Raw genomic sequence first — 27478 nt, 5'->3', positions numbered from 1 at the left:
GTTTCTGTAGATCTCAAACCCTACCCACCAGTTCAAACATCAGGTTCATGTTTGACTGTTTGCTAGATATCCGCAACTCAGGGTGGCTCAGGCCATAAAGAATCTGCCTGCCATGCAGGAGACCTGGGTTTGATCATGGGTGAGAAGATCCCCTGGAGAAGGGAATGGCTACCCACTCCTGCATTCTTGCCTGGAGAATTCCATGGACAGAGGAGCCTGGAGGGCTGGAGTCCCTGTCCTTGGATATCCCACATTTCCCTAAAACTCATGCGCATGTGCTCAGTCATGTCCGACTCTCTGGCAACCCCATGGACTGACAGGCTCCTCTGTCCATGAGATTCTTCAGTCAAAAATACTAGTGTGGGTAGCCATTTCCTCCTCCAGGGGATCTACTCCACCCAGGAATCAAAGCCATGTCTCTTTCATCTCCATTGCAGGGGGATTCTTTACCTCTGAGTCACCGTGGGTTCCCTAAAGCTTACCATCTGCGAAATAGAATTTACCATTCTCCACTCTTTCCAATTCAACATTCAAAACCTTAAAATACCACCCAAGAAAGTGCACCTCCCACGTATAATCAATCAATGAGTTTTTTAATCTAAAGAGTTCTCACTGCTGTCACCGATGCAACGTGTTTAGGGTGCGGTGCTTCAGGCCTTATCATCACCGGCCTGATTTACTGCCACGGCTTCATAACTTGGATCCCTGCAGGAGCTCAATCTTGCTTTCCTTTAAATTCATCTTTCATCCTGTTGCCAGAATCAGCTATCAAAAAAGTAATTTTGCAGTCAATAAAAATGGCAAAATATTTCATAATATGTAAAAATGTTCATGATACATTGCTTAATGAAAAAAAAAAGCAGGCTCCCAAACAGTTGGTTCATTCTGATCCCATTTTGGTCTTCTAAAATGTGTATATACGTTCCAAGAAATGAAATGGAGAACATACATCTGAATATTAGCCAGTCTTTGTCCAGTGGTAGACCTTGAGTGGTTTGCGTTTTTTATTGATTTAGTTTTCCAAGTGTTCTGCAATGAGTACATATTAGTTTGAAATTAAGAATTAGATAAATCTCACAAATCCAATGATGTTGATTTCTTCCTTAAAATTCTGAATTAACTCTCAGCTGGTGCTGGAATAAAGAGGTATGAGTGAGTGCTCAGTCATATCCGATTCTTTGCGATCCCATAGAATGTAGCCCACGAGGCTCCTCTGTCCATGGAATTGTCCAGGCAAGAATACTGGAATGAGTTGCCATTTCCTTCTCCAGGGAATCTTCCTTTCCAGGGACTGAACCTCCATCTCCTGAGAGGTCTCCTGCATTGCAGGCAGATCCTTCACTGCTGAGACACCAGGGAAACCCAGAAAAATGAGGTAAAAGCACTTCTTTCATGGCAGATGAGCCCCTCCAAGGCCCAATCATGTTGCTCTCTGGCCTCCTCTCCCCATTCTCTCACATCATAGAGCAGAGGTTCTGAAACATTAGTGATCAGAACCACTGAGCCCCATCCCCAAAGTTTCAGATTCTGTAAGTCTGGGATGGAGCCCAGGAATTTGCAGGTCTAACAACAGATAAAAATGCTGTTGATCTGGGTACATATTAAAAAGATTTTTATTATTGTGCTAAAATTTACATAGCAAAAGATTTACTACGTTAATTATTGTTAAGTGTACAATTCAGTGGCATTAAGTACATTCAGGATCATCCACATTTAGAACTTTTTCATTATACCAAATAGTAACTCCATACCCATTAAGCAATAATTCCCCTCTTTTGTCAGTCTCTGCTCAATCTCTGCTCTACTTTCTGTGTCCATGAATTTGCCTACTTTGGGTACTTCAATTAAGTGGAATCATACCATTCCATTGTTTGTATTGACCACATCTTTTCATTCATTTGTAGATGTACATATGGGTAGGTTCCAGCTTCTGGAATGTTCATTAGAACATTGGTATACAAGCACCTGTTTGAGATCCTGTTTTCAATTCTTTGGGAAATATACCTAAACTGCTGGATCATATGGTAATTCTATGTTTAAGTTTTTGAGCCCTTAATCAAATTTATTTCAAACTGGAGATCAGTTCAGTTCAGTCACTCAGTCATGTCCAACTCTTTGTGACCTCATGGACTGCAGCATGCCAGGCCTCCCTGGCCATCACCAACTCCCAGTTTACCCAAACTCACATCCATTGAGTCGGTGATGCCATCCAACCATCTCATCCTCTGTCATCCCTACCTTCAATCTTTCCCAATATCAGGGTCTTTTCAAATGTGTTGGCTTTTCGCATTAGCTGGACAAAGTATTGGAGCTTCAGCTTCAACATCAGTCTTTCCAATGAATATTTAGGACTGATTTCCTTGAGGATGGACTTGTTGGATCTCCTTGCAGCCCAAGGGACTCTGAAGAGTCTTCTCCAACACCACAGTTCAAAAGCATCAATTCTTCAGTGCTCTGCCTTCATTATAGTCCAACTCTGACATCCATACATGACCACTGGAAAAACGATAGCCTTGACTAGATGGACATTTGTTGGCAAAATAATGTTTCTGCTTTTTAATATGCTGTGTAGGTTGGTCATAACTTTCCTTCCAAGGAGTAAGCATCTTTTAATTTCATGGCTGCAGTCACTATCTGCAGTGATTTTGGAGCCCAAAAAATAAAGTCTGACACTGTTTCCACTGTTTCCCCATCTATTTCCCATGAAGTGATGGGATCGGATGCCATGATCTTAGTTTTCTGAATATTGAGCTTTAAGCCAACTTTTTCACTCTCCTTTTTCACTTTCATCAACAGGCTTTTTAGTTCCTCTTCACTTTCTGCCATAAGGGTGGTATCATCTGTATATCTGAGGTTATTGATATTTCTCCCGGCAATCTTGATTCCAGCTTGTGTTTTATCCAGCCCAGCATTTCTCATGATGTACTCTGCATAGAAGTTAAATAAGCAGGGTGACAATATACAGCCTTGACATACTCCTTTTCCTATTTGGAACCAGTCTGTTGTTCCATGTCCAGTTCTAACTGTTGCTTCCTGACCTGCATATAGGTTTCTCAAGAGGCAGGTCAGGTGGTCTGATATTCTCAACTCTTTCAGAATTTTCCGCAGTTTCTTGTGATCCACACAGTCAAAGGCTTTGGCATAGTCAATAAAGCAGAAATAGATGTTTTTCTGGAACTCTCTTGCTTTTTCCATGATCCAGCAGATGTTGGCAATTTGATCTCTGGTTCCTCTGCCTTTTCTAAAACCAACTTGAACATCTGGAAGTTCACGGTTCATGTTGAAGCCTGGCTTGGAGAATTTTGAGCATTACTTTACTAGCGTGTGAGATGAGTGCAACTGTGTGGTAGTTTGAGCATTCTTTGGCATTGCCTTTCTTTGGGATTGGAATGAAAACTGACCTTTCCAGTCCTGTGGCTACTGCTGAGTCTTCCAAATTTGCTGGCCTATTGAGTGCAGCACTTTCACAGCATCATCTTTTAGGTTTTGAAATAGCTCAACTGGAATCCCATCACCTCCAATAGCTTTGTTCATAGTGTTGCTTCCTAAGGCCCACTTGACTTCACATTCCAGGATGTCTGGCTGTAGGTGATTGGAGATCACAAGCTCAGAAGAGATCTTGGGTAGAGATAAGGAACTGAAAAAAAAAAAAGATAGTAATTAAAGCAATGAGAGTAGATGGTATTTCCCAGGTTTTTTAAAGAATTTCTCAGTTTCCTGGCTACATTACATGGCATCTGGGACCTTAGTTCCCCACCCAGGGATTGAACCTGTGCCCCCTTCATTAGTGGAAGTGCAGTCTTAACCAGTTGACCACCAGGGAAGTCTCTTTTAGGAAGGTTTTTGAGGCTGATGACCCAAAGGAGAATTCCTGCCATAGAGGCAGTGAAAGCAGTAAGTTGAATACACAGCAGGGAGAAAAGGGAGGCAGTTTTCAAAGGGCTCTTGGAGACGGTTTTCAACGTTCTTTTCTAAAAGTGTTCTTTTTTGTTTTTGAATATTTTACTTACTTAGGTTGCTGCTGGGTCTTTGTTGCAGTGCACAGGCTTCTATTGTGGTGGCTTCTCTTGTTGCAGAGCGCAGGCTCTAGGGCGTGGGGGCTTCAGCAGTTGCGCTGCACGTGCTTAGTTGCCCCGTGGCATGTGGGATCTCCCCTGATCAGGGATTGAACCCAGGCCTCCTGCATTGGCAGGCAGATTCGTAACCATCGGACCACCAGAGAACTTCTGAAGTTTTTTTTTTTTTTTTTTTTTTAAGATGATTTTTTGGAGCAGTTTTTGGTTTACCACTACACTGAAAGGGAGGAACAAAGATTTCTCTAATACTCCCTGAGCCTACATATGTATAGCTCCCTTATTATCAACATGATTCATCAGAATGGTGCTTCTATTTTTTTTTTTTAACCAATGATGAATCCAAATCGATAGTAATCACCCTAGTACATAGTTTTTCTTAAGGTTCACTCTGGCTCTTATACATTCTCTGCCTTTGAAAGTGAAAGTCAATCTGTCGAGTCCAACTCTTTGTGACCCCAGGGACTATACAGTCCATGGAATTCTCCCAGAATTCTGGAGTGGGTAGCCTTTCCCTTCTCCAGGGGATCTTCCCAACCCAGGGATCAAACCCAGGTCTCCTGCATTGCAGGCAGATTCTTTACGAACTGAGCTATGAGGGAAGTCCTTGAATAGATATAAATTGACATATGGACATCATACCATCATACAGGGTATTTTCACTGAATGAAAAGATCACAAACATACGTGCAAGAACAAATGACACAGAAGAAAGGACACAGAGCAAGTGTTTTTATTTTGTCATCCACCCTTAATGACCAAACTCCACTGAAGACAATTTGCTCTCAATTTGTCCCATATTCTGCCTGTCACTTCCTACAGCCACTTCCCTGAGCTCTTACCCCAAATCCATTTTCTCCAGAGCTCCAAGAAGCACTCCTTCCCTACATAACTAAGACCAAAGGACCATCACGTCGGTAGTTCTCACTCTAGTCCTTGTGCCTCATACTATGCCCAACTCTGGCTCAGTCTATTCTTACAGCTATAAGAATTCTGAAATGACAGTGTTTTAACTTCAGTTTGTTTCATTCTTATTTGGCAAGTGAAAGTGAAAGTCATTCAGTCGTGTCTGACTCTTTGCGACCCCATGGGCTTAGTCCATGGAATTCTCCAGGCCAGAATACTGGAGCGGGCAGCCTTTTCCTTCTCCAGGGGATTGTCCCAACCCAGGGATCGAACCCAGGTGTCCCGAATTGCAGGCGATTCTTTACTGGCTGAGTGACAAGGGAAGCTGTTTGGCAAGTCCCCTTACTAATTTTGGATATGCTTACTACTCTTTCCCCAAGCTTCATGTTCTCCACTCCTATCACCCATCCTCAACCACTTCTGAGTTAATAACCTCACTTTCTACTCCACAGAGGAAACAAGCCACCACTCATACACTGAAGCCAGAAAGTTGGGCATAGCCTTTGACTCTTTTCCTTTTCTCGGTGTAATATCCAATCAGTTACCTTTTCCAATCATCTTAAAGACTTTAGGGGAGAGAGGAATTAAAAATACATGATAATCAAGTACTTCTAAAAATTCTGTACAGCAAAACAAAGACATACTTTTTTAAAAAGCCACATGATACATTAAATACATGAAAATATTGATAATTTTATAAATAAAATAATTTTAAACAGTAAATACATGATAAAATTTCTCTGATACAAGATGACTTATATAGTTCCATGATCGATTTTGAAAATATAAAAACTACCTCTTTTATAACTTAATTTTATAAAAATTATCAAAAGTTAAAAAGTGCTAGATATGCTTCCATTTGTTCCATTTTTAAAGCACTTGTAACACAACATCTGACCTTAAAAAGATAAATTAGGGCATAAGGTTCATCCTATATTGCCTAAAAGACTTTAGAGACTTTCTAGGCAGTGGGAAAAGCTGGAGAGTTCAATGTCAGCAAAGGCTGTCATCTGCCCAGAGCTACCTGTCCTTGTTCTCAGAAACAGGAGATTCATCCTTCCCGACCCATATCTACCAAGAAGTCTTTCTATGCATTCTGGTTCCTAATTTTCAGAATAAAATGTTTCTGAGAGAATTATGATTATTTAAATCCTATGCTGAGACTGAACTTCTTCTAAAGATTGAGGCATTTTACATTTGAATTTTATACACAAAGTCATAATCTAATTCCAAATGAAAAAGAAGATGCTTCATTTGGTCACTTGATTTCATCTCACTTGTCGAGGTAGGTAGGATAATTTTCTTCTTTCTCTGAAAACTGTCCCAGCTATACAAACGGTGGTTGTACCGGAAAGGGTTCTAATGCTTTTTCTGCATTCTTCCAGTTGTGAAAATTCTCTCTGTACCACTCAACTGATAAGACAAAAGACAAAAAAAAATAAAGAAAACTAAACATCAGTTAACCAATATTTACTGAGTTCCTACTAAATAAGAAAAGTCTTGCCCATCAGCTAATGTGTAGGCAAAGATTACCTAATGATGAAAACAATTTGATTTTGAACCAATGATGTTAATCAGGAAATCTTTCATCACCTGAAAACTTAGATTTAAGAGTCAACAATTTTGGGGGGAGAATGGATACATGAATATGTATGGCTGAGTCCCTTCACTGTTCACCTGAAACTTTTACAACCTGGTCAATTGGCTGTACCATACAAAACAAAAAGTCTAAATAAAAGAAAAATAATCAACATTTCTCTTTAACTTCAAAAGCCCTTCAATACTGAATTTGCTGGTATAAGTGTTAAAACATTCTGATTTTAGACAATTCAGGGGAAAAGGTAACTAAGTCACTTGTGCTTGTTTTAAAGTCAAAGGAAAAACATGTAGTGTTTTGTTCATGTAAATAAATATCGCAATATTGCATGATAGGCATAGTAAAATGATGTGAACTTCCTTCTGTTAATATGTAAAATTACTTTATGCTGCTATCTATAACTTTGTTAATAAGTTTTTCAGTTGAAAAAATGATAAATTATCTTTGAATTTGCTTTTTAGAACTCAATATAAGTATTTTCTACATCCAGTTCTGAACCAAGACTTTTTTCCTACACTTGGGTATCTTTCCTCATGAGTACATTTCTAAACAGAATTTAACAGATATACATATATATATACACACAGATTTTATATAGATTTACTTTAATATATTTCTGCTGCACATATTAAATTTGTTTCCTATTTGTTTGTTTCAGTATAAAAAGACTCAAGAGACTCAAAGACTGCAACTGTCTCTATTTTACCAAATCTCAGATGCCTGATCTTAAGATGAATCATTACTTTACAGCTTAGTAAGAAAGAAAACAAGTTGAAACAAGAATTATCAGACACTAGTGACTGTAAAACACATACCTCTGAAGGAGGTGAAAAAAGTGAAAAATGTGCACCTGAGAATCAATGAAATAGGTATCTGACAAATGCTAAGAAGAAGAAGCCTGATCAGAAGTTAGTCTTTAACATGTATACTGTCATGTAAGAATTGAATCGCCAGTCCATGTCTGACGTAGGGTGCAGCTTGCTTGGGGCAGGTGCATGGGGATGACCCAGAGAGATGTTGTGGGGAGGGAGGTGGGAGGGGGGTTCATGTTTGGGAACGCATGTAAGAATTAAAGATTTTAAAATTTAAAAAAAAATTAAAAAATTAAAAATAAATAAATAAATAAATAATTCTGTTGAAGAAAAAAAAAAATAAAGTTCAAGACACTTAATTACTAATGTTAAATACATTAAATGCAAAAACTTCAAAAGCAAAAGTGATTTACCATAACATTTTGCCAAATTTGTAGTGTCCTAAAAAACAAATTATTGTGCCTTAAAATTTTTCTGAATCTCCCCCTACCCTCAAGGGATCAATTCATAACATACTTGTTTTTTTAATTCCTTCTTTCCAAGGTACTTTAGGTCTCCATCCCAAGCCATGTATTTTTTCTGACTTCATTGGATATCGCATGTCATTGGTAGGTCTTAGAAAACAAAACAGATTTAAAATGACACTGTGGATATATATTTACAAATTTAAATTCTTAAGAGAAATAATGAGTCCATAATTCAAATTTTTTTTCTCAAAAATTTTCCCCTGATGACCCCATTATAGAAAATTTAGAAAATAAATTATATGTTAAAAACCATCTATAATTCAGATGCCTAACCCTCTGTGGCTTATCCTTTACTTATTTCAACCACATATTAACTTGTTAGGACTCTATGTTCCATGTCCTGGGTCTGGTAGTTTGTAGACATTAGAAATTATATTTTAAAATACTTCCATAGCAAGATGTTATTATCCCTATGTCACACTCAAGAAAATCTCAGACTTGGAAAGGGTCAATAAACTTTCTTTAAGCCATACCAGTAGTAAGTAATAATGTTATACTTTCTTCTTATTACATTTATAATTAGGAAAAAATATTTTAGCAGAAAACTGAAGAGAAAAACTTTTCTGGGTAAGGACATACATTTATCATCTTATAAGTACCTAAGACTTCAAAACTTTTCCCCAATTTTTTAACTTGTTACTCACCTATCATCAACATAATCAACCCAGTTTTCCATTTCAGACTCTGAATTGGTCTCTTTGATCTGTCAAAAAGGAGAAGACGTTTAAGTCAAATTATAAAATGAGACCAGTGAATAAAAACGGTAGTCAACTGATTCAAACGACAAGAAAAACAGCCTCCTCCAAGTGGGGAAGGCAGCTAAGATGAATAACATTTTTATTAACACTTTCTATACTTTATAATCTAAATTCTAGCTGAAGCTCAGAAAGATTACACATTATAAAAACCATAGGAAAAAATGAATTTTTGGCTTTTGATTATTACTGAGTGTGATATTATGATTTAAAATCAGAAACGTCTATTTGATGTTCATCCCTGTTCCTGGCACAGAGCTCCTAAAAATACCTAAGTGATGAGAGATAAAGGTGGTGTTTGCTATTTATAACAAGTCCCTTTCAACTACATCACAGCTTATGTTCATGAGTGATTTTTGGAAAGCCCCTAAGAATGAAGACTGGTTGCCAAGGGAAGCAACCCAGCAATTAGAGGATGGAACTCAGCCTCCCTGCTCCATCTCTGAGGAGGGGAGGAGACTAGAAGTTGAACTAATCAGTGGCCATGATTTAATCCATCATGCCTACTTAATGAAGCCTCCATAAAGACCCCAAGAGGAAAGCTTCCAGGTGCTGGGAGGGGGCACACACAGAGAGGGCAGGAAGCTCCCTCTCCTTTCCCTCGTATCATGTGCCCTAAGGATCTCCTCTATTGTTTGTAATAAACCGGTAATCTAGCGGGCAAACTCTTTTCCTGCATTCTGTGACTTCCTCTAGCAGATTATCTCAGACTTATACTTGGCTGATCAGAAGCACAGGTGACAGTCAGGTCTCGGGACTGACGTGTGAAGTGAGGGCAGTCTTGTGGGACTGAACCCTTAACCTATGGGATCTGACACCATCTCCAGGTAGGTATGTCAGAATTGAGTTAAACTGTAGGACCCTACTAAGCTGGTGACTGAGAATTGTTGGGTGTGGAAAACCCACACATTTGGAGTATAGACATGTTCTGTGAGTAGTGCGAAGGAAAACACGCTTTACCATTTGCTCAGTCACTCTTTCTATTGCATCCTGAGATTTATAACTGATGCTCACTAATACATGCAGAATTATTATTTATATATCATTGTTTCTTGATCCTAGGGCACATGATTTAACATTTGATTTCTTGAACTTGATTATGTCTTATAATGGGTATATACATTTAATATAGTGGAATTTTTTTTCCTGGAAAGCTGTGATTGAATAAGTGATATACTTACCCAAAATGACACATCTCAGCACATAATTATGAAGTTCTTCCTCTTACCTGTTCACTTTTCCAGTGAGTAAATGGTAAATTGCTGATTTTGACAAAATTTGTGATTACTGTCACTAATTCAGTGACTATTTTGAAAATATTACCCTTTCATAATATATACATACCAGCTGTATTAGTTCTTTGGCAAGCTGGAGAACTGACATTTCAAAATTGGTTCCAATGTTATAAATTTCACCTGGTTTTCCCTTTTTGAGGACAGTGAGAAATGCTTCTACCACATCAGTAGCATAAAGGAAATTTCTTGTTTGAAGCCCTGACCCATGAATGCAGCTAAAAAGATGAAAGAGAGAATCATAAAGTGTAAAAAAGTAAGCTCTCCCAAATCTGGGTAATGCAATGACAGTACAATTTCAGAGAAGCCAATTCCCATAAAGATCCTAGATATCTCTTACTGAAAACACAAATTCTCATGACTTCTAAATTTTATCCATAATTCTTAACACATCTCCAAACCGTCTGTGGGTACTCATTAGGAAAGTGGCAAACATCTAAGTGACCCCTGCAGAAATAGTTATTCATCAATTCTATACCTTAAGTTCATTTTGAAGACTATCTACAGTTCTAGGAATTAAACACATCTTTTGCAAAAATAAAATTACATAAAGATAGATGACAAATTGTAATGCCATAACTTAAAGTTTTAAGGTAGATTATTTAAGGATTAAAATTATCTTAGTAGTCAAATTATAAAGATGAATTAACCATTATAATTATTTTAAAAACTATTACTAGTAATTGTAGAAGGCATTCCTAAATTTGTTGTGACACTAATCTCTAAGGCCTACAACTCTACCGCTTTATGATTTTCAAGAAAGACTGACACTAAATACTCTAACATACCAGAAAAACATGCATATAAAGGTAAATAACATACCATTTCCTGTTGTGTTGTAGTAAAGATATAAATTTTGGAATAACCTAAAAGAATATTTAAAGATAATTTCAGACTTTGGAAATTCATTCATAACTATAAACTTGAACTCATCATAACACTAAAAGATTATTATTGTTAAGAAACACATGTAAGGATAAATTTTAATTCTTATCACTTCACAAAATACCTATTGTAATTTTGATAAGTAAAAGAACTCTAAGATCATTTCCTATTTCATAAAACCAGTTATCGCTAGATTAAAATGAAGATAAAATGATATAAATAGCAAAAAAGAGTTCAGGTAAAGTCTTCATGAACAGTTTATTCTCACTGTAAGATTGTCAGGAAGCATTGAACAGGAGGCTTCCTGTGTGCTGTTTTGGATCTGTCAGGGATTCTCTGTTCCTTATTAATTCCATTCAGGAACTGAGAGGCAAGCCTCTCCTGGGGGCTGAAGAATCCAGGCATTTATTTCCTTCATTAGTTTTTCTATACAGTGATAAGTACCCTCTTCCTTCTTGTGAACCATGTGGTAAAAGTGATTGTTTACAACTCTCTCTCTCTTTAATATGGATCTCCTATGTTTTGTAAGTCTGGAATTTTAATTTTTATCTTTGCTGAGAATAACTACCTTGTAAGACAGTATATATGCCCACACCATGTTAATTAAAACGCCTTTGCTCCATCAGAGCTCTGGTGCCCGTGTCTTTCTCTTGCTCTCTTTGTCTCCCTCTCTCTTTCAGGCTGATCCCCTGGAGCGCAGAGGCCCTCTGAGTCCACTTTCCTGCCCAGGCTTCTAAGACCCTCTCGAGAAGGTGCTCTGCGTCTTCACTCTATCGAGAGGGCACCTGAGGCCTCCATGAACAGAGCAAGCACCGTGGCAGGGGCTTTATTGGCTTTCTGCGTAAACCAAGGAATATCAGCCTCTTTTCCTCTCCTTTACTTTCTTATCGTTGACTCTGGACCACCAGGTTTCGGTCCATTAAAGGACCTCAACGTAAGATCACTTTTGTGTTGGTTTTCTATCGGCATGAATCATAGCTTACTTCTTACTTTATATACAGTATCTACACAATAAGTTATTGTGAAATTAATATAAAGCAATTCCAGTACCACTGTATTCAAAGAAAATTCATGTTAAACATAGTGAGACAAGAAATTATTAAATTTATAATAAATATGTTAAGAATATTCTAAAAATTAAGCCAACTATATATTAATATCAGCAGATCATGATACAGCCCTTTTCTTTGGGCAGACAGATCAATGCAATAGCTAAGAAGTAAGAAAACCCAGCTCAAAAGTTTAGCAGTGAGACTAGTAGTTACTTAACAATGGGCTTTATGGTACAGAATCAACCATACACACATTTTTAGCCTTTTAACAACCCGTCGTATTTGCTAAACTACTTTCTGGAAGACACTCAGGCCTGCATAATACAGAGCAGTTGCTGCTGCCGCTGCTGCTAAGTCGCTTCAGTCGTGTCTGACTCTGTGTGACCCCACAGACAGGAGCCTACTAGGCTCCTCTGTCCCTGGGATTCTCCAGGCGAGAATACTGGAATGGGTTGCCATTTCCTTCTCCAATGCATGAAAGTGAAAAGTGAAACGGAAGTCGCTCAGTCGTGCCCGACTCTTAGCGACCCCATGGACTGCAGCCTACCAGGCTCCTCTGTCCATGGGATTTTCCAGGCAAAAGTACTGTTGGGGAACAGTTAATCAGCGGACTGTAAGACAAATTTATGTACAAGCTTCCTGCATCACTCTCTAACTAGTGTCTACCTTTCTTTACAGCCTGACATATGGCCTGACTGCAAACTAGAAAGGAGTCTTCACCGGCAAGATATTAATGATGGGAGTATTCTATAGTGCTTTAGAATCCTGCAACATACAAGGCATCTTCATATAGATCATCTCACTGATCTTTCAAAATTCTTTCTAAAATTATCATTACCCATCAAGTTAAAGATGATGCTCAAAGGGCCTAACTAAGGCCATTCCAGCTTGTAAGTATCAAGCTGAGACTTAAAGTTGTCAAACTCCAAACCTATCGAGATTTGCATGTGGCCTATATAGCATTTATAATTATGGTTAATTACAACATAAATTATTTTGTACAAATAACTGAAGTGAGATTATTTTAAATCATGAGAAGCTACAATCACTAAAACAGAACGTGAATTCGAAGTAAAATGTACCTTTTCTGGATACTGATGTGGTCCATAAACATTACTGCTTCGTGTGATGACAACTGGAAACTTAAAAGAGTATTTGACATTAAGGTCATGGAAAGGTCCAAAAATTGATTATATAAAGATAAGCAGTTTTAAAATATGGGCACTTTTGGCTAAATAATTCCACACACCTTTAGGACAGAAGCAAAGGGATTTTTTTTCTAATGTAAGGTTCCTGAAAAGACAGGAGAGGATGAGATTCAGAAAAAGACAGAAGCTCCAAGAGAAAGAAGAAGAGTCTTTACTGGGACAAGGGAAGGATGAAAATAGATGGAGGCAGGTTTGTAGGTCTGATTGCAGGAAACTAAAGACATTTCCACCTGATTATTTCAAAGACCATCTGAGATATTAAACTTCCAAGTTGGCTTTCTCTGTGGGACCAATCCTTACAAATGAAAAGAGCTACAAGACCAATGCTACTGGACCATAAGAGGCTAGAGAACCTGAAGTAATTCCTTGCTTCTCCTGTCTGGCCCAGTCCCGAATAACTGGAAGATCAGCGGGAAGTGAAGTGCAGGGATTCGAGCTGTTGATACACAGTGGGCCAGGCTCCCGCAGGGACACTGCCACAGCCACAGGGACAAATCCAGCTCCATTCATGAGGGGCCGAGAGGAGCAGCGGCAGGTAAGCGAATCTCCTCTCCCTCTGTCTCCCTTCACTCTGAGGACTCCTTGGAATCAGGATTTTCCAACAGGGCTTTTCACCCTAACTATCACACTCTACCTATTAGTGAAGTAGAAGCAACATATATCCAAATTGCTCCTTTATTTTTTAATTTACTGTTTTGGCCATACTGTGTGGCTTGCAGGATTTTGGTTCCCACACCAGGGACTGAACCAAAGCCCATGGCAGTGAAAGTGCCAAGTCCTAATCACTGGACTGCCAGGGAAATCCCCAGAAATTGTTCCTTTAAATGACAGACTAGATAAGAAGAAAGGTCAATGCTTTGCCCACAAAATGTTGAAAATCAGTTGTTTAAATTCCTTAATATATAACTTTTCTCAGTCTATGCCTTCTACTCTAAAAATAAAATGCTGGCTAATGATAACCTGGGGTTTTAATACCTAAGTCCAAAAAAGAGATGATTCCAGTTTCTGAAGCCAATTCTTACCTTATACTGTTCCCAATAAGACTGTACAAAACACTCAGCAGCTGCTTTAGACGATGCATAAGGATTTGTAGGTTGTTTAGGTGAAGATTCATCAAATTCCTAATTTTAAAGATACATTTAAAAAGTAAGTATTATATACACTTCCTAAGTTGAACAATCAGAGAACATATTACAAACTTGAAATGTTAACCACTTACATTTAAAGGACATTTACTGAAACCCAGCTATGTGCCTGGCACTTTTCTAAGCACTTTCTTTACATGTAGTAACTTCTTTATAGTTCACAACAACCCTACAAGGAAGGCAGGACAGCAAGTGCAAAGTCCCTGAGACAGAACTGCGTCCAGTGGAACTACAATGAGGCTGGTGTGAGGGAAGAAACGTGAGATGAGGTTGGAAAGCTAGAGGCCAGAGCATGTGGAGCCCTGAAGGCCTGTCAAAACACTGACGGGTTTTTGATCAGAATAACATCAAGATCTGACTTAGGTTTTAAAAAACATCCTGGCTACTGTGTCAGATCTGATGTAGCTCGACGAGAGTATAAGAAGGAAGAGGCTTGCTTGATAAAAATTGCAGAGAGATTTTGCAAACGGTTGATTCTCAGAAGTCGGATGGGGCATTAAAGAGAAACGGTCAGGTCTGCTTTCTTTCACTATAAGTCTTTTCAAGCTACTTTTTTTTTCCATTCTATATGTGTTTTGGTAAATAAATATATTTTAAAAATAAAATGAGATCACTGTAAACACTATGAAAAATAAAGACTGAACAATGCAGTCACTTTTTGTGTAAAAGTATGATGTTTACAAACGATTAACTAAGGAGAACAGATTCCTGCTTCTATAACAATTTTCACACTCACTCCTTGACAGTGTAATGTGCTTTTCTGAGCAGAAGATAAGGGAGACAGGCCTTACGCTGCAGCCTAACTTAAACATGCGCTGGCCCATGGGAATGACATTCATGATGTAAGACTGGGTGGTCAGTGAGAGCTCACTTTCAAAATACTGTCAGTCAAATTATATAAAATCTGTACCAGACTAGGCTGTTGTTTCCTATGTGGGGTGGTATTACTTGATTTAAACAATGGAATAACAGTCTGAAGAGTCCCACAAGTGTGTAAAATCAGAGGATTAAAAAAAAGTCTATAGAGTATTTTCATCTGACAAGTCTGTATGGTGGTACAGGGTAAGTAGTTGAAACAGTCATTTTCTAAGCTCACCTTATCAAGACTGCCTCCATAGACCTCATCTGTGCTGACGTAAATAAATTTCTCCACTCTGGCTTCATGAGCAGCACTTACCAACACATGAGTACCGTAAACATTAACGTAGGTAAACTCAAAGGCACGGACAAATGAAAGGTCTAAAAAAAGAAGAAAAATCCAGAACAGTTACTTTCAAAGGACAAAGGAAATAGCAACCAGTAGACTCAGGCGTGGGCTTCCCTGGTGGCTCAGGTGGTAAAGAATCCACCTGCCATGCGGGAGACTTGGGTTCAATCCCTGGGTTGGCAAGATCCCCTGGATCTTCACTGGAGTGACAACCCACTCCAGTATTCTTGCCTGGAGAATCCCATAGACAGAGGAGCCTGAGGGGCTATAGTCCATGGGGTCTCAAAGAAGAGCTCTATTTACGTTTTTTCATTTACCACAACTGCAACAGTGTTAAAACTAACATAAAAGTGAAATGCTATTTATGATTTCTTCAAGCTCAAATTACATACTACATGTACATTCTTAGAACCTAGAAAACTATCAGTGCTATATTTACAGGAAACACTTTTTGTTTTTAATTCTAAAAAGAAAAAGAAGAAATGATACAGCTAAAATTTTAAGTGCTCTTAAATTTTAAAAGTTTTGGAACAACTAAAAGATAGGAGGGTTTGCTTTGATGGTATCAAGAATTATTATAAAGTTACAGTAATTAGAGTGTGGTAATGGCATAAGGATAGACAAAAGACCAGTGAAACAGAACAGGAGCCCAGAGACAGAACCATGCATATATCGGTACTTGAAGCTGGTTTTAGAAAAGGCAGAGAAACCAGAGATCAAATTGCCAACATCTGTTGGATCATCAAAAAAGCAAGAGAGTTCCAGAAAAACATCTATTTCAGCTTTATTGACTATGCCAAAGCCTTTGACTGTGTGGATCACAAGAAACTGTGGAAAACTCTGAAAGAGATGGGAATACCAGACCACCTGACCTGTCTCTTGAGAAACCTGTATGCAGGTCAGGAAGCAACAGTTAGAACTGGACATGGAACAACAGACTGGTTCCAAATAGGAAAAGGAGTACGTCAAGGCTGTATATTGTCACCATGCTTATTTAACTTCTATGCAGAGTACCTCATGAGAAATGCTGGACTGAAGGAAGCACAAGCTGGAATCAAGATTGAGGGGTGAAATATCAACAACCTCAGATATGCAGATGACACCACCCTTATGGCAGAAAGTGAAGAACTAAAAAGCCTCTTGATGAAAGTGAAAAAGGAGAGTAAAAAAGTTGGCTTAAAGCTCAATATTCAGAAAACAAAGATCTTGGCATCTGGTCCCATCACTTCATGGGAAATAGATGTGGAAACAGTGGAAACAGTGGCTGACTTTATTTTTGGGGCTCCAAAATCACTGCAGATGGTGATTGCAGCCATGAAATTAAAAGACACTTACTCCTTGGAAGGAAACTTATGACCAACCTAGACATATTAAAAAGAAGAAACATTACTTTGCCAACAAAGGTCCATCTAGTTAAGGCTATGGTTTTTCCAGTGGTCATGCATGGATGTGAGAGTTGGACTATAAAGAAAGCTGAGCGCTGAAGAATTGATGCTTTTGAACTGTGGTGTTGGAAGAGACTTAAGAGTCCCTTGGACTGCAAGGAGATCCAACCAATCCATCCTAAAGGAGATCAGTCCTGGGTGTTCACTGGAAGGACTGATGTTGAAGCTGAAACTCCAATACTTTGGTCACCTGATGCAAAGAGATGACTCATTTGAAAAGACCTGATGCTGGGAAAGATTGAGGGCAGGAGGAGAAGGGGACGATAAAGGATGAGATGGTTGGATGGCATCACCGACTCAATGGACATGGGTTTGGGTGGACTCCGGGAGTTGGTGATGGACAGGGAGGCCTGGCATGCTGAGGTTCATGTGGTCACAAAGAGTCAGACACGACTGAGCGATTGAACTGAGCTGATCTCCAATAAAGGGGCAGTGGGAAAAGGCTGAGTCTTTTCAATAAACTGTGTTTGGTCAAACCGATATTGACGTGGGAAAAAATCTGAATGTAGAAGGCAAAACAATAACTTTTATGAAAAGAATATAAGAGAATATCTCCATGACCTTGGAGGCATGAAAAGAATTCTTACACAGATAACAAAGAGAACTAACCCTATAGGAAAATGTAGACAAATGGACTACACTGAAGTGAAGAATTTCAACTGGTCAGAAGATACCTTTAAGAAAGTGAAAAGGCCAATTACCGATTGAAAAACAGTAATGGCAAAAGGCTTGAATTCAGAGTATATAAAGGACTTACAGAGGAATTCCCTGGTGGTACAGTGGTTAGCACTAGGTATTTTCACTTCTGTGGCCCCAGGATTCGATCCCTGGTCAGGGAATGAAGATTTCATAAGCCATGTGGTGAGGTCAAAAGTAAATAAACAAATAAATGACTAATAAAAATCTGTAATAAAAAAACTGACAATCCTTTAGAAAATGGTACAGAGACTTACACAGAACCTTTCTAAAGACATATACGAATAGGAAAGGGAGGAGAATACTCCAATAAACAAATGCAAAGGTTTTAACCTCATTCATAATCAGGGAACCATAATAAAGTCACCAAAGGCCGACAGCAGGAAGTAATGGTAAGCATCTCATAAACTGCTGGAAGGAAAACTGCTTTGTCATTAATCAAGTAAAAGAATTTGTTCTAACAGATATGAAAGATTAGTCAATATATTGTGTAATCAGCACAGGCACAGACAAATAGACAAATGGGGAGTTGAGACACAGTTCCTTATATAAAGATACTTGATATATGACAGGGCAGTGAAAACTGATGAGCTTTCCCATAAACAGAAGAGGTCCAATTAGTATTCAAAAATAAAACTGGATTTTCATCTTACACTGCATATAAAAATCTATTTCAGATGGATTACAAATCGAAATGTGAAAGGCAAAACTGCAAACCTTTTCAAAAATAATATGGGAGAATATCTTCAAAACCTTGGGGTGAAAGAGAATTTCTTAAGACCCCGAAAACATTAACAATAACATAAAAGATACATAAATTAATTAAGAATTTATGTAAGAACATCTGTTCATCAGAACACACTAGCAAAAACATGGAAAGATAAGCCACAGAGTGGGAGAAGAAGATATCTGTAATACATCCAACAAAGGACTAGTATCCTGTCTATACATACGTGTGTGTGTATATGTGTTACACATACATATATACATATATATGTGTATATACACCTACAAATCAATGAGAAAAAGGCAACTAACCTAATTTAAAAATAGGCAAAAGATTTCAATAGGATTTCACAAAACAAGTAATTTAAATTATTAAGAAACCTATAAAGGGTACACAGCTTCGTTAGTAATCAGGGAAATACAAATTAAAACCATAATGAGATATCACTCTGCACACACTACTCAGATTGACAAAAATGGAAAACACTAACAAAACTAAGATTTGGTGACATCTGGAATAACAGGAGGTTTCCTACACTCCTGAAGGAGAAGAAATTCATATGGTTGCTTTGGGAACTAACTGGAAATCATCCCTATATTGAAGTGTGCAGATCTTATGATGACAGTGCTATACTGAGAGAAATGTGTATTAATGTGTACCAAGATGCATGTGTAAGAATGTTTTAATGGTAGTACTGTTCAAAATTCCCCCAAGTGCAAATAATCCAAATGACCAACAAGAGTAAAACAGAGGAAGTGTTATATACTTAAAGAGATGAATACTGTATGTCCCTGACAATGAAGAAATTATACCTCCACCCAACTGTATGGATGAATCTACCAGCATGGAATATCAAGACCAAACACACCTACACGTTATTTTATGTATGCCTTTTTATAAAATCTAAAAACAGGCAAAACTAACCTAAACTCTTTAGAGATAAATACAGAGATATTTAGAGATAAACAGAGACAGTAAAGCTGCAGAGAACACCAAGGGAAATTATAACTTAAAAATCAAGTACTAAGGCAGTAGGAATACTACTTCCAAAGAGGGTTCAGCAACACTCTACCTTTTGTTTAGGTGATCGCTACCTGGGTATTTTATTATCATCATTTATTTAACCTTACTTCTAAATTCTTCTGAATATATGCTATATTTCACAATATAAAATGCTAAACAAATTATTAGAAGATATCTCAGAACAAAATAGTATGGATAATAATATAAGGTTTAACTGTGTATCAACCATCCACCTTAAGAAAAACAATATAAAAATACAGCTGAAGGCCCATTTCCCCAGAAGGAATCACTATTCTGGATTTGGTTAAACTCAGTTTTCAGATAATGTTCAAGGTTACATTTTACTCTACACTAACACAAGTAATCTGGAAAGCACCAAGTATCCTGACAGAGCGACCACAGGCTTTTCTGATAAAACATGGTATACGTTCTTTCACGTACGTTAAGTACCTATTTGTTCGACCCCATTACTGGACCTTGATTTTGGCTAGACACTGGAAAAAAACTTTGCCTATCATAGCTGCAACATAAAACAATGCTTACCTACATGCGTTTGTGCAGCAAAATGTAGTACTATGTCTATTTTCTCTGTTTCAAAGAGTAGTTTCACGAAGTGAGAATCACATATGTCACCCTATATTAAAAAGCAAACATAAAAACACTAAGTCTCATCGAGCATTCTCAATCATAATAACCATTTTATTTCATGAACAAAAAAAATGATAAGAAAAAAGTTAATCCCCACCCCAGGTACAGAAAAGAATATCTTGAAAATTCAATTGAGGGGTGAAGTACAGTAATGGGGTATTTCTCCTATGTTCTAGTATACAAGATAATCAATTCAAAATATGTTTTTGTAAATAAGTATCTAAAACAGTATTTTTTGGGGCACCAACTACTACTATGGACTGTGCTAGTTTTTTTCCCTTAATATTCTTGCCAACCTGAGATAACTATGTTAGCAGGAAAAAATTTAAACATATTTTTAAAAGTTTGAGATAACCATTATTGAAATATATTTAAAGTAAGTGTAACAACTGGAATTATGGATTTCATCACAACTAAGTAAATATTTTTAATGTTATATGTACATACTAGTTCTTCTAAAAATATGTATTCTTAACAATTCTTTAGTAACTGAAGGAAACACTTTCACACAGAAGAAAAAAATTACGAAATGTTTGCCTAGTATAATCTTTATGATCTGCTGTTAAAAAAAGTTTTTACAATTACTTAAAAAACATAAATCACAAGGTACTTCCATTTGACATTAAAATTTCCCTTTCTGAATTAGTGATGTGGTTTATTTTTTGGACTCTTCGAAGAGCAGCTAATAAGAATCAGCCTTCCAGGGCCAATTCATCAACTTCATAGGAAAAAACTACCATGGGCTGTAAGCTGGGCTTTTGATGACTGACTGGCCTGAGTAACACCCTACTTTGTTTCAATCTCTTTAAATCCTAGCAAGGGCTTATTTAGAAGGCTAGTGAGGACCTAAAAATTACATACCATGGAGGTTCAATCAGCTACTCATAGATCTGACAAGGCACCAAAAATCATATGTAACTATAATGCAGTATCAATCTACAAGTATCAGTAATATTCTCTATAGCACATGTGCTTCTAAAATTAAAAAGCTTATTAAATAAGCATGCTTTCCAAGCCTATATCACACAGGTTTATAAAGTAGAAAGCTATAATAAAGTCTGAATGCCTAAGAGGCACAGTACAAAATAATTATATAATTATAAGAATATTTTCATACCTGTATAAATTTATAATTTTGTTTATTAGAAATGGTTTCAAGATTCTTCAAGCTTGCACAGTAATCCAACTTAAAATAAGTAAGGGGGGCAAAAACAACAAAAAAAGTGATAATAAATAGCTTTTCTTATAAAATATCGATTTATTTTAAATACTATAGATCTTCTAACCATAACATTATTAGCAAATCAGTGTATACCAATGGGGGAAAACTTACTGTCTGTGGTTGGCAGGCAAAAATAATTAAGACTTAAAGATTATTTTTTGTCTATATATTTTTTTACTATTTTGCTTTATGAAATTATGGTAACTAATTGTATCTTGCACTTAAAGTCAACAATGCAATGATTATGAATCATGGCTTTCAGAATCTCCAGGGAGACTACAGAAATATTCTCAAAACTAATTTAACTACACTTTAGTTTTTAAAATAAATATACAATTTTCGGGAGGTGGCAGTTATAAAACCATATAATAAAATAATCAGAATACCTCAATGCCAAAAAAGGTTAACAATCAGAAGATTACACAAAATATTACACCAAATATTGAATTTAGAGTGAAGACTTTCTTACAGTAAAAATACCACACTTAAAACCTTTATATTATGGGCTATTGTAGCAAATTTAAAAGTATTAAGACTTCACGTAAGATTAAAAACTTGTATGATCACATGACTAGGTAGGCTCCTAAGTTGCTAAAAATGACTAAATACAAAACTAAAATATTAGCATGACAGGATTCTAATACTTTTTATTTATTTATTTTTTTTGTTAATACTTTTTAAAAATATAAATAAGTTCAGAACACAGAGTTCATTTTCTTTTTACATGGAGCTCATTTTTGTCAAACTTACCTTGTCTAGATTTATGATCATATAATTTGGATAATCTTCTACTAAAGAGACAATCATATGTGACGCTCTAGAGAAAAAAGCATATCTTGTTAGTAGAAATTTAACCTTTTCCTTAAATTTTCAAATGTTACCCTAAGCTATTGAGTATTAGGAAACTATTCAAAGATGCTATCAAATTACTGCAAGATAACAGAAAGAATAACGATGCTGAATATACGATCCATACTTTTCATTAATCTTCTCAACAGTATTGATATACAAAGTCTTACCTTCCCTTTTACACTATGGTGAAGAGAGAATTCATTGGTCCTGGATATAAGAAAATAATTAGCCAAAAGATGCTATCCATGCATGCTTTGAGTATAGGAGTAAAGCAATATCATAAATACAACAGGTGATGGTCAATACAAATGGACTTAGAACTCTAATGTGCTTTTGCAGAGACCATAGGCATAACTATGTAAAAATTAAGTTCTTATGAGCATGGGAATTGTCCATGTTTACTGTAATCTTATTGCAATTTCTGCATGTCTACAGAAACCCTATTTCTTGATATAAGAATTTGGTGGTATAAAGTAGAATCCTGGGGGTGGGGAGAGAGGAAGGTCCTAGAGAAGTTCTAGGGTAAACCTTGGTTTCCAAGGCTAAGAACTGCTGAAACCATCCTGAGGTGAATATCCATAGTGACATCATGAGTATCAGAGGACCCTGAAGTGGAGACAGAGGTATCTCTCTGTGAGATAATCCACCAGATTTTATCATATGCACCAAAACGCTGGGCTCCTAGGAACAAATTATGAATCCAGAGTTTGTACCCGACAGCTCTTTCACAGAATTTTCTAGGATGTACCTTTCCTGGGCCAGCACTTTACAACCCTTCTATGCCCATGCTTCCCTTTCACTAGAGGAAGCTTGCCTAGTACCCTCCTCCAAGTCCCTATCCCATTAGAAGAGGTGATCTAATGTACTAATGGGGTGGGAGCATTCCGCCAGGTGTTGATAGAACCATAGTCTCTGCCCTCACCAGTTTACATCCTAGGGTGTGAATGCAGACACTAAGCAAGTAAACACAAATATGCAATATTATTTCAGGTAGTGGTAAGTGTGTTAGTTGGGAGAGGGGCTACTTAGGTAGGGTGGGCCAGGTGGAGGTGATGTCTGAGCAAACATCTGAACTGAGTGATGCAAAAACAAAGAGCATCAGCAAAGAGGAAGCAAGGACCAAGGCCTCAATAGAGGAGGAGCTAGCCTCCCATGTTTCAGGGGGTAAGGGTGGCAGGCACAGAAAAGCAAGAGGAAGAAAGACAGGAAATCAGGTTCCAGCTTAGGCCCCTGAGAGTCTTCTAGATGTGACTAAGAGTCTGGATATTATTTTAGGCCCGAAAGAAACCTTTGGAGTGAAATGAGACACCCGTTTACTTAACAAACACAGACTCTGTGCTTGAGAACAAACTCTAAGGGAACAAGGGTGAAAGTGGTATGACTCATCAGGAGGTTACAGTAGTAGTCTAGGCAAAAGCAGACAGTAACAGGGTTTAGGGTCAAATGGGGAGGAAGGTAAGATGTGGTCGCTTAGGAAGTAGAGAGAGGACTTGCTGATTAAATGCGGGTGTGAGACGGAAAGAGGCTTTCAGACTAGCATAGGTCAAAACACCTGCAGAGGATTTTTTTTTTTTTCTAAGTCGGCTGCATAAATGAAACCGCTCTCATAATCCAAGAACCGTTTCATGAAGCCTACACGTACAAGGCCTGTGTTTCGAGGGAGTGAAGGTGGGGTGGGAACCGGACCGGGGTTGGAACAGTTGATGAGAAACTTTCTGCAAAGCGGGCGTGCTCAAAAGAGTGACAGGTAAATGTCGGGCCAGGTAGAAAGAGGAACAGTACCACGGCACTTCTGCTTCGATTGAAGTGAAGTGAAGTGAAGTGGCTCAGTCGTGTCCGACTCTTTGCGACCCCGTGGACTGTAGCCCACCAGACTCTTCTGTCCATGGGATTCTCCAGGCAAGAATACTGGAGTGGCTTGCCATTTCCTTCTCCAGGGGATCTTCCCAACCCAGAGATCGAACCCGAGTCTCCCGCATTGCGGGCAGACGCTTTAGCCTCTGAGCTACTTTTGATTGGGAGACGTTTAAAAGAAGTCGTAGTTTCAAAGGAGGAGAAGGTGGAACGATCCAGGTCGTGCGTTAAGACCCTCCCCCTGTCAATCAGATCCCCAAAGCTGGTCCCAAGTTGCCAAGGGCAAGTAGAGGCGCAGGAAAAGGCTGGGGTTTTGGGGGAGCCACTACTCGGCCAGCGGCGCCGTTACCTACATGAAACCAGCACCCCCGGTCACCAGGACCCGCTTCGCAAAGCTGTCGGGAGGACCCAAGGACTCGGCGCGGCCCGCAGCCGACATCTCCCAGCTCAGCAGGGCTTGGCACCGTAAAGTGCCAGGTCTGTAGATCGTAGGGAAGTTCCACCGCGACTTTTTGCGACGCGTCCCACTCCCCGCGACACGTTAAAGGAGCAGACAGATGCTGCTTCCGGAGCTTAGACCGACTTGTCCCCGCCTACCGAGGGCTGGGCGGGGCCCTCCTGTGTGCGCGCCCAGGAACAGCCGAGAATCTTAGAACCGAGGAGCCTGGCAGTCTGTAGTCCATAGGGTCGCACAGAGTCGGACAGGACTGGAGCGACTTAGCACGCACGCAAGAAGAATGGGAATACTCAGTATACGTGGAAGTGTCTTTTTGTTACAGCCTTTTGGGGGGAAACAAGTAGTAACATATATGAAAATTTCAAACGCAGAGACCACTCTCAGTTCAGTTCAGTTGCTCAGTCGTGTCCCACTCTTTGCTGCTGGATTGCAGCACTCCAGGCTTCCCTGCCTGTCCATCACCAACTCCCGGAGCTTACTCAAACTCATGTCCATCCAGTCGGTGATGCCATCCAACCATCTCATCCTCCGTTGACCCCTCCTCCACCTGCCTTCAATCTTGCTCAGCATCAGGGTATTTTCCAATGAGTCAGTTCTTCACATCAGGTGGCCAAAGTATTGGAATTTCAGCTTCAGCATCAGTCCTTCCAATGAATATTCTGGACTGACTTCCTTTACGATGGACTGGTTGGATCTCCTTGCAGTCCAAGGGACTCTCAAGAATCTTCTCCAACACCACAGTTCAAAAGCATCAATTCTTCGGTGCTCAGCCTTCTTTACAGTCCAACTCTCACATCCAAACATGACTACTGGAAAAACCATAGCTTTGACAGACCACTCTATGATCCCAAAATTTCATGATGTATAATATAGATATTGCAAAAAAAATATGTTCACTTTTATATTGCTTACAATAATGAAAATCTGGATACAATGTACATGCCTACTAGTATTGTCTCACTTTTTAAATGTAATGGGCTGATAAAATTTAATGCAATGGGCTCATAAAATTTAATTTAATGCAATTGAATGATAATGGCCTTTAAAAAGGATGTTCCAACATGGAATGAAGGCCAAAATATATTGCAGTGAATACTTATGGTTTTATCTGACCAGACTTCCCTACCTTTTATCATCTTCTCAAGGTACCCAGGAAGACCATAGAATGTGCATCTGACTCACCATAGGCTAACTGAATCCTCTTCCTGGGATTTGGAATTGGGCTAAGGTTTCAGCATAGTCTGGTTGCTCTTGTTGAACTCTGAGGACCTATAAAAATTTGCAACTTGTTAGCTATACTCATTCAAATGAAATGAGGAAGCAAGAAGCCTGTCTTCAATGAGAGAGAAATGAAGTTGACCATGAAGATTAGAAAAAGAAGAAATCTTCACAGTATTCAAGGCCTATGTTCAGATTTTTTTTCAGGACCAATTTTATTCCTGTCCTTGGTTTACAAACACCACCAATTTGTAAATGTAAGTCTTAAAGGATCCACCTTGAACTATTAACAAGGAGTTACATTTGGTATCAGTATGAGCAGGGAAATGAAAACTTCCATTTTTATCTTAATTTATCTAAATTAATTTTATCTAAATTTTATCTAAATTTTTTCTAAGCTGCATGAATTACTTTAATAATTAAAAATGTTATTTTTTAAAACCTCATAATATTAATATCTTCAGTTTATTCCTAGTCAGCCAGAGTTATAGAAAATGCTAGATACATGATATGAAGTTTTCCCTCAAGGTTTCCCTTTCTAAATTATGAGATCTGTTGTGAGAACTTGCTTATATGTAATAAAAGCTTGCTGTCCAATGAAAATAATTTATATACCTTTATTCATGAAATGCTTTTGAGCTTCTATTCTCAAGATATAGTCTCTGACCAGCTGGAGCTTACAATATATTAAGGTATTCAGATAAATCAGTAGATATTTACGATATAGTATGGTTAAATATCCAGGTAGGGTAGTAAGAGATTCTGGTTCTTGGGGTATCTAACACAGATCTGAAGGCTTGAGAATGGCTTCTTAACGTGCCTTGGGAAAGTAGAGTAGGAAAATGAGATGAAGTAGGGGTTAAATAGTAGAATATGTGAAGTATTGCAGCCAGAGGGATCTGCAAATGCTATAGGCCCAGAGGGGAGCGTTTGTAGAGTGTGTCTGGCAAACTGACAGTGGCTCCGTATAAGGATGGACCTCAAACACTGAGAGGTGGAAATATGAGAGGCTTGAAAGTCACATTCTGAAGAGTTTGAGTTGTGTGCTAAGGAGAGAGCCTCTGAAGGCAAGTGATGCAGTCATACAGTGTTTCCCAAAGCTTTCTGTAGTTCTAGGGTAGAGATGGACTGTGTGTAACTACTTGAAGAAAACTGACTGTTGTCAGATCAGTTGTCATAGGCCAAGTAAATGATGGTAAGGTGGTGGCCTGGGTAGTACAGTGGCTGCTGCTGCTGCTAAGTCGCTTCAGTTGTGTCCGACTCTGTGCGACCCCCTAGACGGCAGCCCACCAGGCTCCACCGTCCCTGGGATTCTCCAGGCAAGAACACAGGAGTGGGTTGCCATTTCCTTCTCCAGTGCATAAAAGTGAAAAGTTAAAGTCAAGTCGCTCGACCGACTCCTAGAGACCCCATGGACTGCAGCCTACCAGGCCCCTCCATCCATGGGATTTGCCAGGCAAGAGTACTGGAGCGGGTTGCCATTGCCTTCTCCGGTACAGTGGCTAGTACTTCTTAACCTAATCGTCCAGAAGAGGCGCTAATAAACTGTTTCTTTTAACTGATTGGATGCAGGGAGCTTAGGGGTGGAGGTTAGGGTGGTGATGAGGGGTTGTTACAATTCTCAGCTGTCTGGCCTGCTGGATCATGGCATAACACAAGACAGGAAACCTAGGAGGGAAAAGTCGGTTGGAGGTGCCGAGTGGCCAGGCGTTAAGCTGTGGACAGGGACAGTTTCCTGCCTTTGAGAGATCAAATTGGGCACATAGAACTTTCTTGGGTGGAGCATTCCTCACCTCACCAGAAACGGTCTGTTGTGTGTTTCTTCTTTCCGAAACCCACACATCACGGGAAAACCTTTCGGGCCGATGGCACTCGCA

The 27478-nt window shown here is 38.6% G+C and overlaps 1 protein-coding gene across 3 annotated transcripts; it reads right to left on the bottom strand.

The window, feature by feature from the left end:
• Positions 4791-27478, bottom strand: TGDS (TDP-glucose 4,6-dehydratase). 3 transcript variants are annotated; one of them, XM_013968319.2, is made up of 13 exons: positions 27395-27478; positions 25566-25652; positions 21971-22037; positions 21116-21184; positions 19894-19984; positions 15349-15491; positions 14130-14228; positions 12982-13041; positions 10785-10828; positions 10015-10180; positions 8560-8618; positions 7905-8002; positions 4791-6392 (listed from the first exon to the last, which is right to left on the bottom strand). In XM_013968319.2, the coding sequence occupies exons 3-13, from the start codon at positions 22025-22027 to the stop codon at positions 6307-6309; spliced, it is 972 nt and encodes a 323-aa protein (XP_013823773.1). In that variant the 5' UTR covers positions 22028-22037; positions 25566-25652; positions 27395-27478; the 3' UTR covers positions 4791-6306. The 3 variants fall into 3 exon arrangements, with proteins under 3 accessions (XP_013823773.1, XP_005687758.1, XP_013823772.1); XM_005687701.3 differs by lacking the exons at positions 25566-25652; positions 27395-27478 and adding an exon at positions 24280-24500; XM_013968318.2 differs by lacking the exons at positions 21116-21184; positions 25566-25652; positions 27395-27478 and adding an exon at positions 24280-24500.

This window comes from Capra hircus, chromosome 12 (assembly GCF_001704415.2).
Source record: "Capra hircus breed San Clemente chromosome 12, ASM170441v1, whole genome shotgun sequence".
Taxonomy (NCBI): domain Eukaryota; kingdom Metazoa; phylum Chordata; class Mammalia; order Artiodactyla; family Bovidae; genus Capra; species Capra hircus.
Note: the sequence above shows the minus strand (reverse complement) of the source record. Positions and strands in the feature narration are given on the sequence as shown.

Excerpts from the sequence above, each read along its gene's own strand:
- TGDS (XM_005687701.3), bottom strand. The coding sequence starts at position 24,365 with ATGTCGGCTGCGGGCCGCGCCGAGTCCTTGGGTCCTCCCGACAGCTTT. Across the intron at positions 13,042-14,129 it reads CTTATTGGGAACAGTATAAG|TTTCCAGTTGTCATCACACG; the intron begins GTAAGAATTGGC and ends TACTCTTTTAAG. Across the intron at positions 10,181-10,784 it reads CTACAACACAACAGGAAATG|CTGCATTCATGGGTCAGGGC; the intron begins GTATGTTATTTA and ends TCATCTTTTTAG.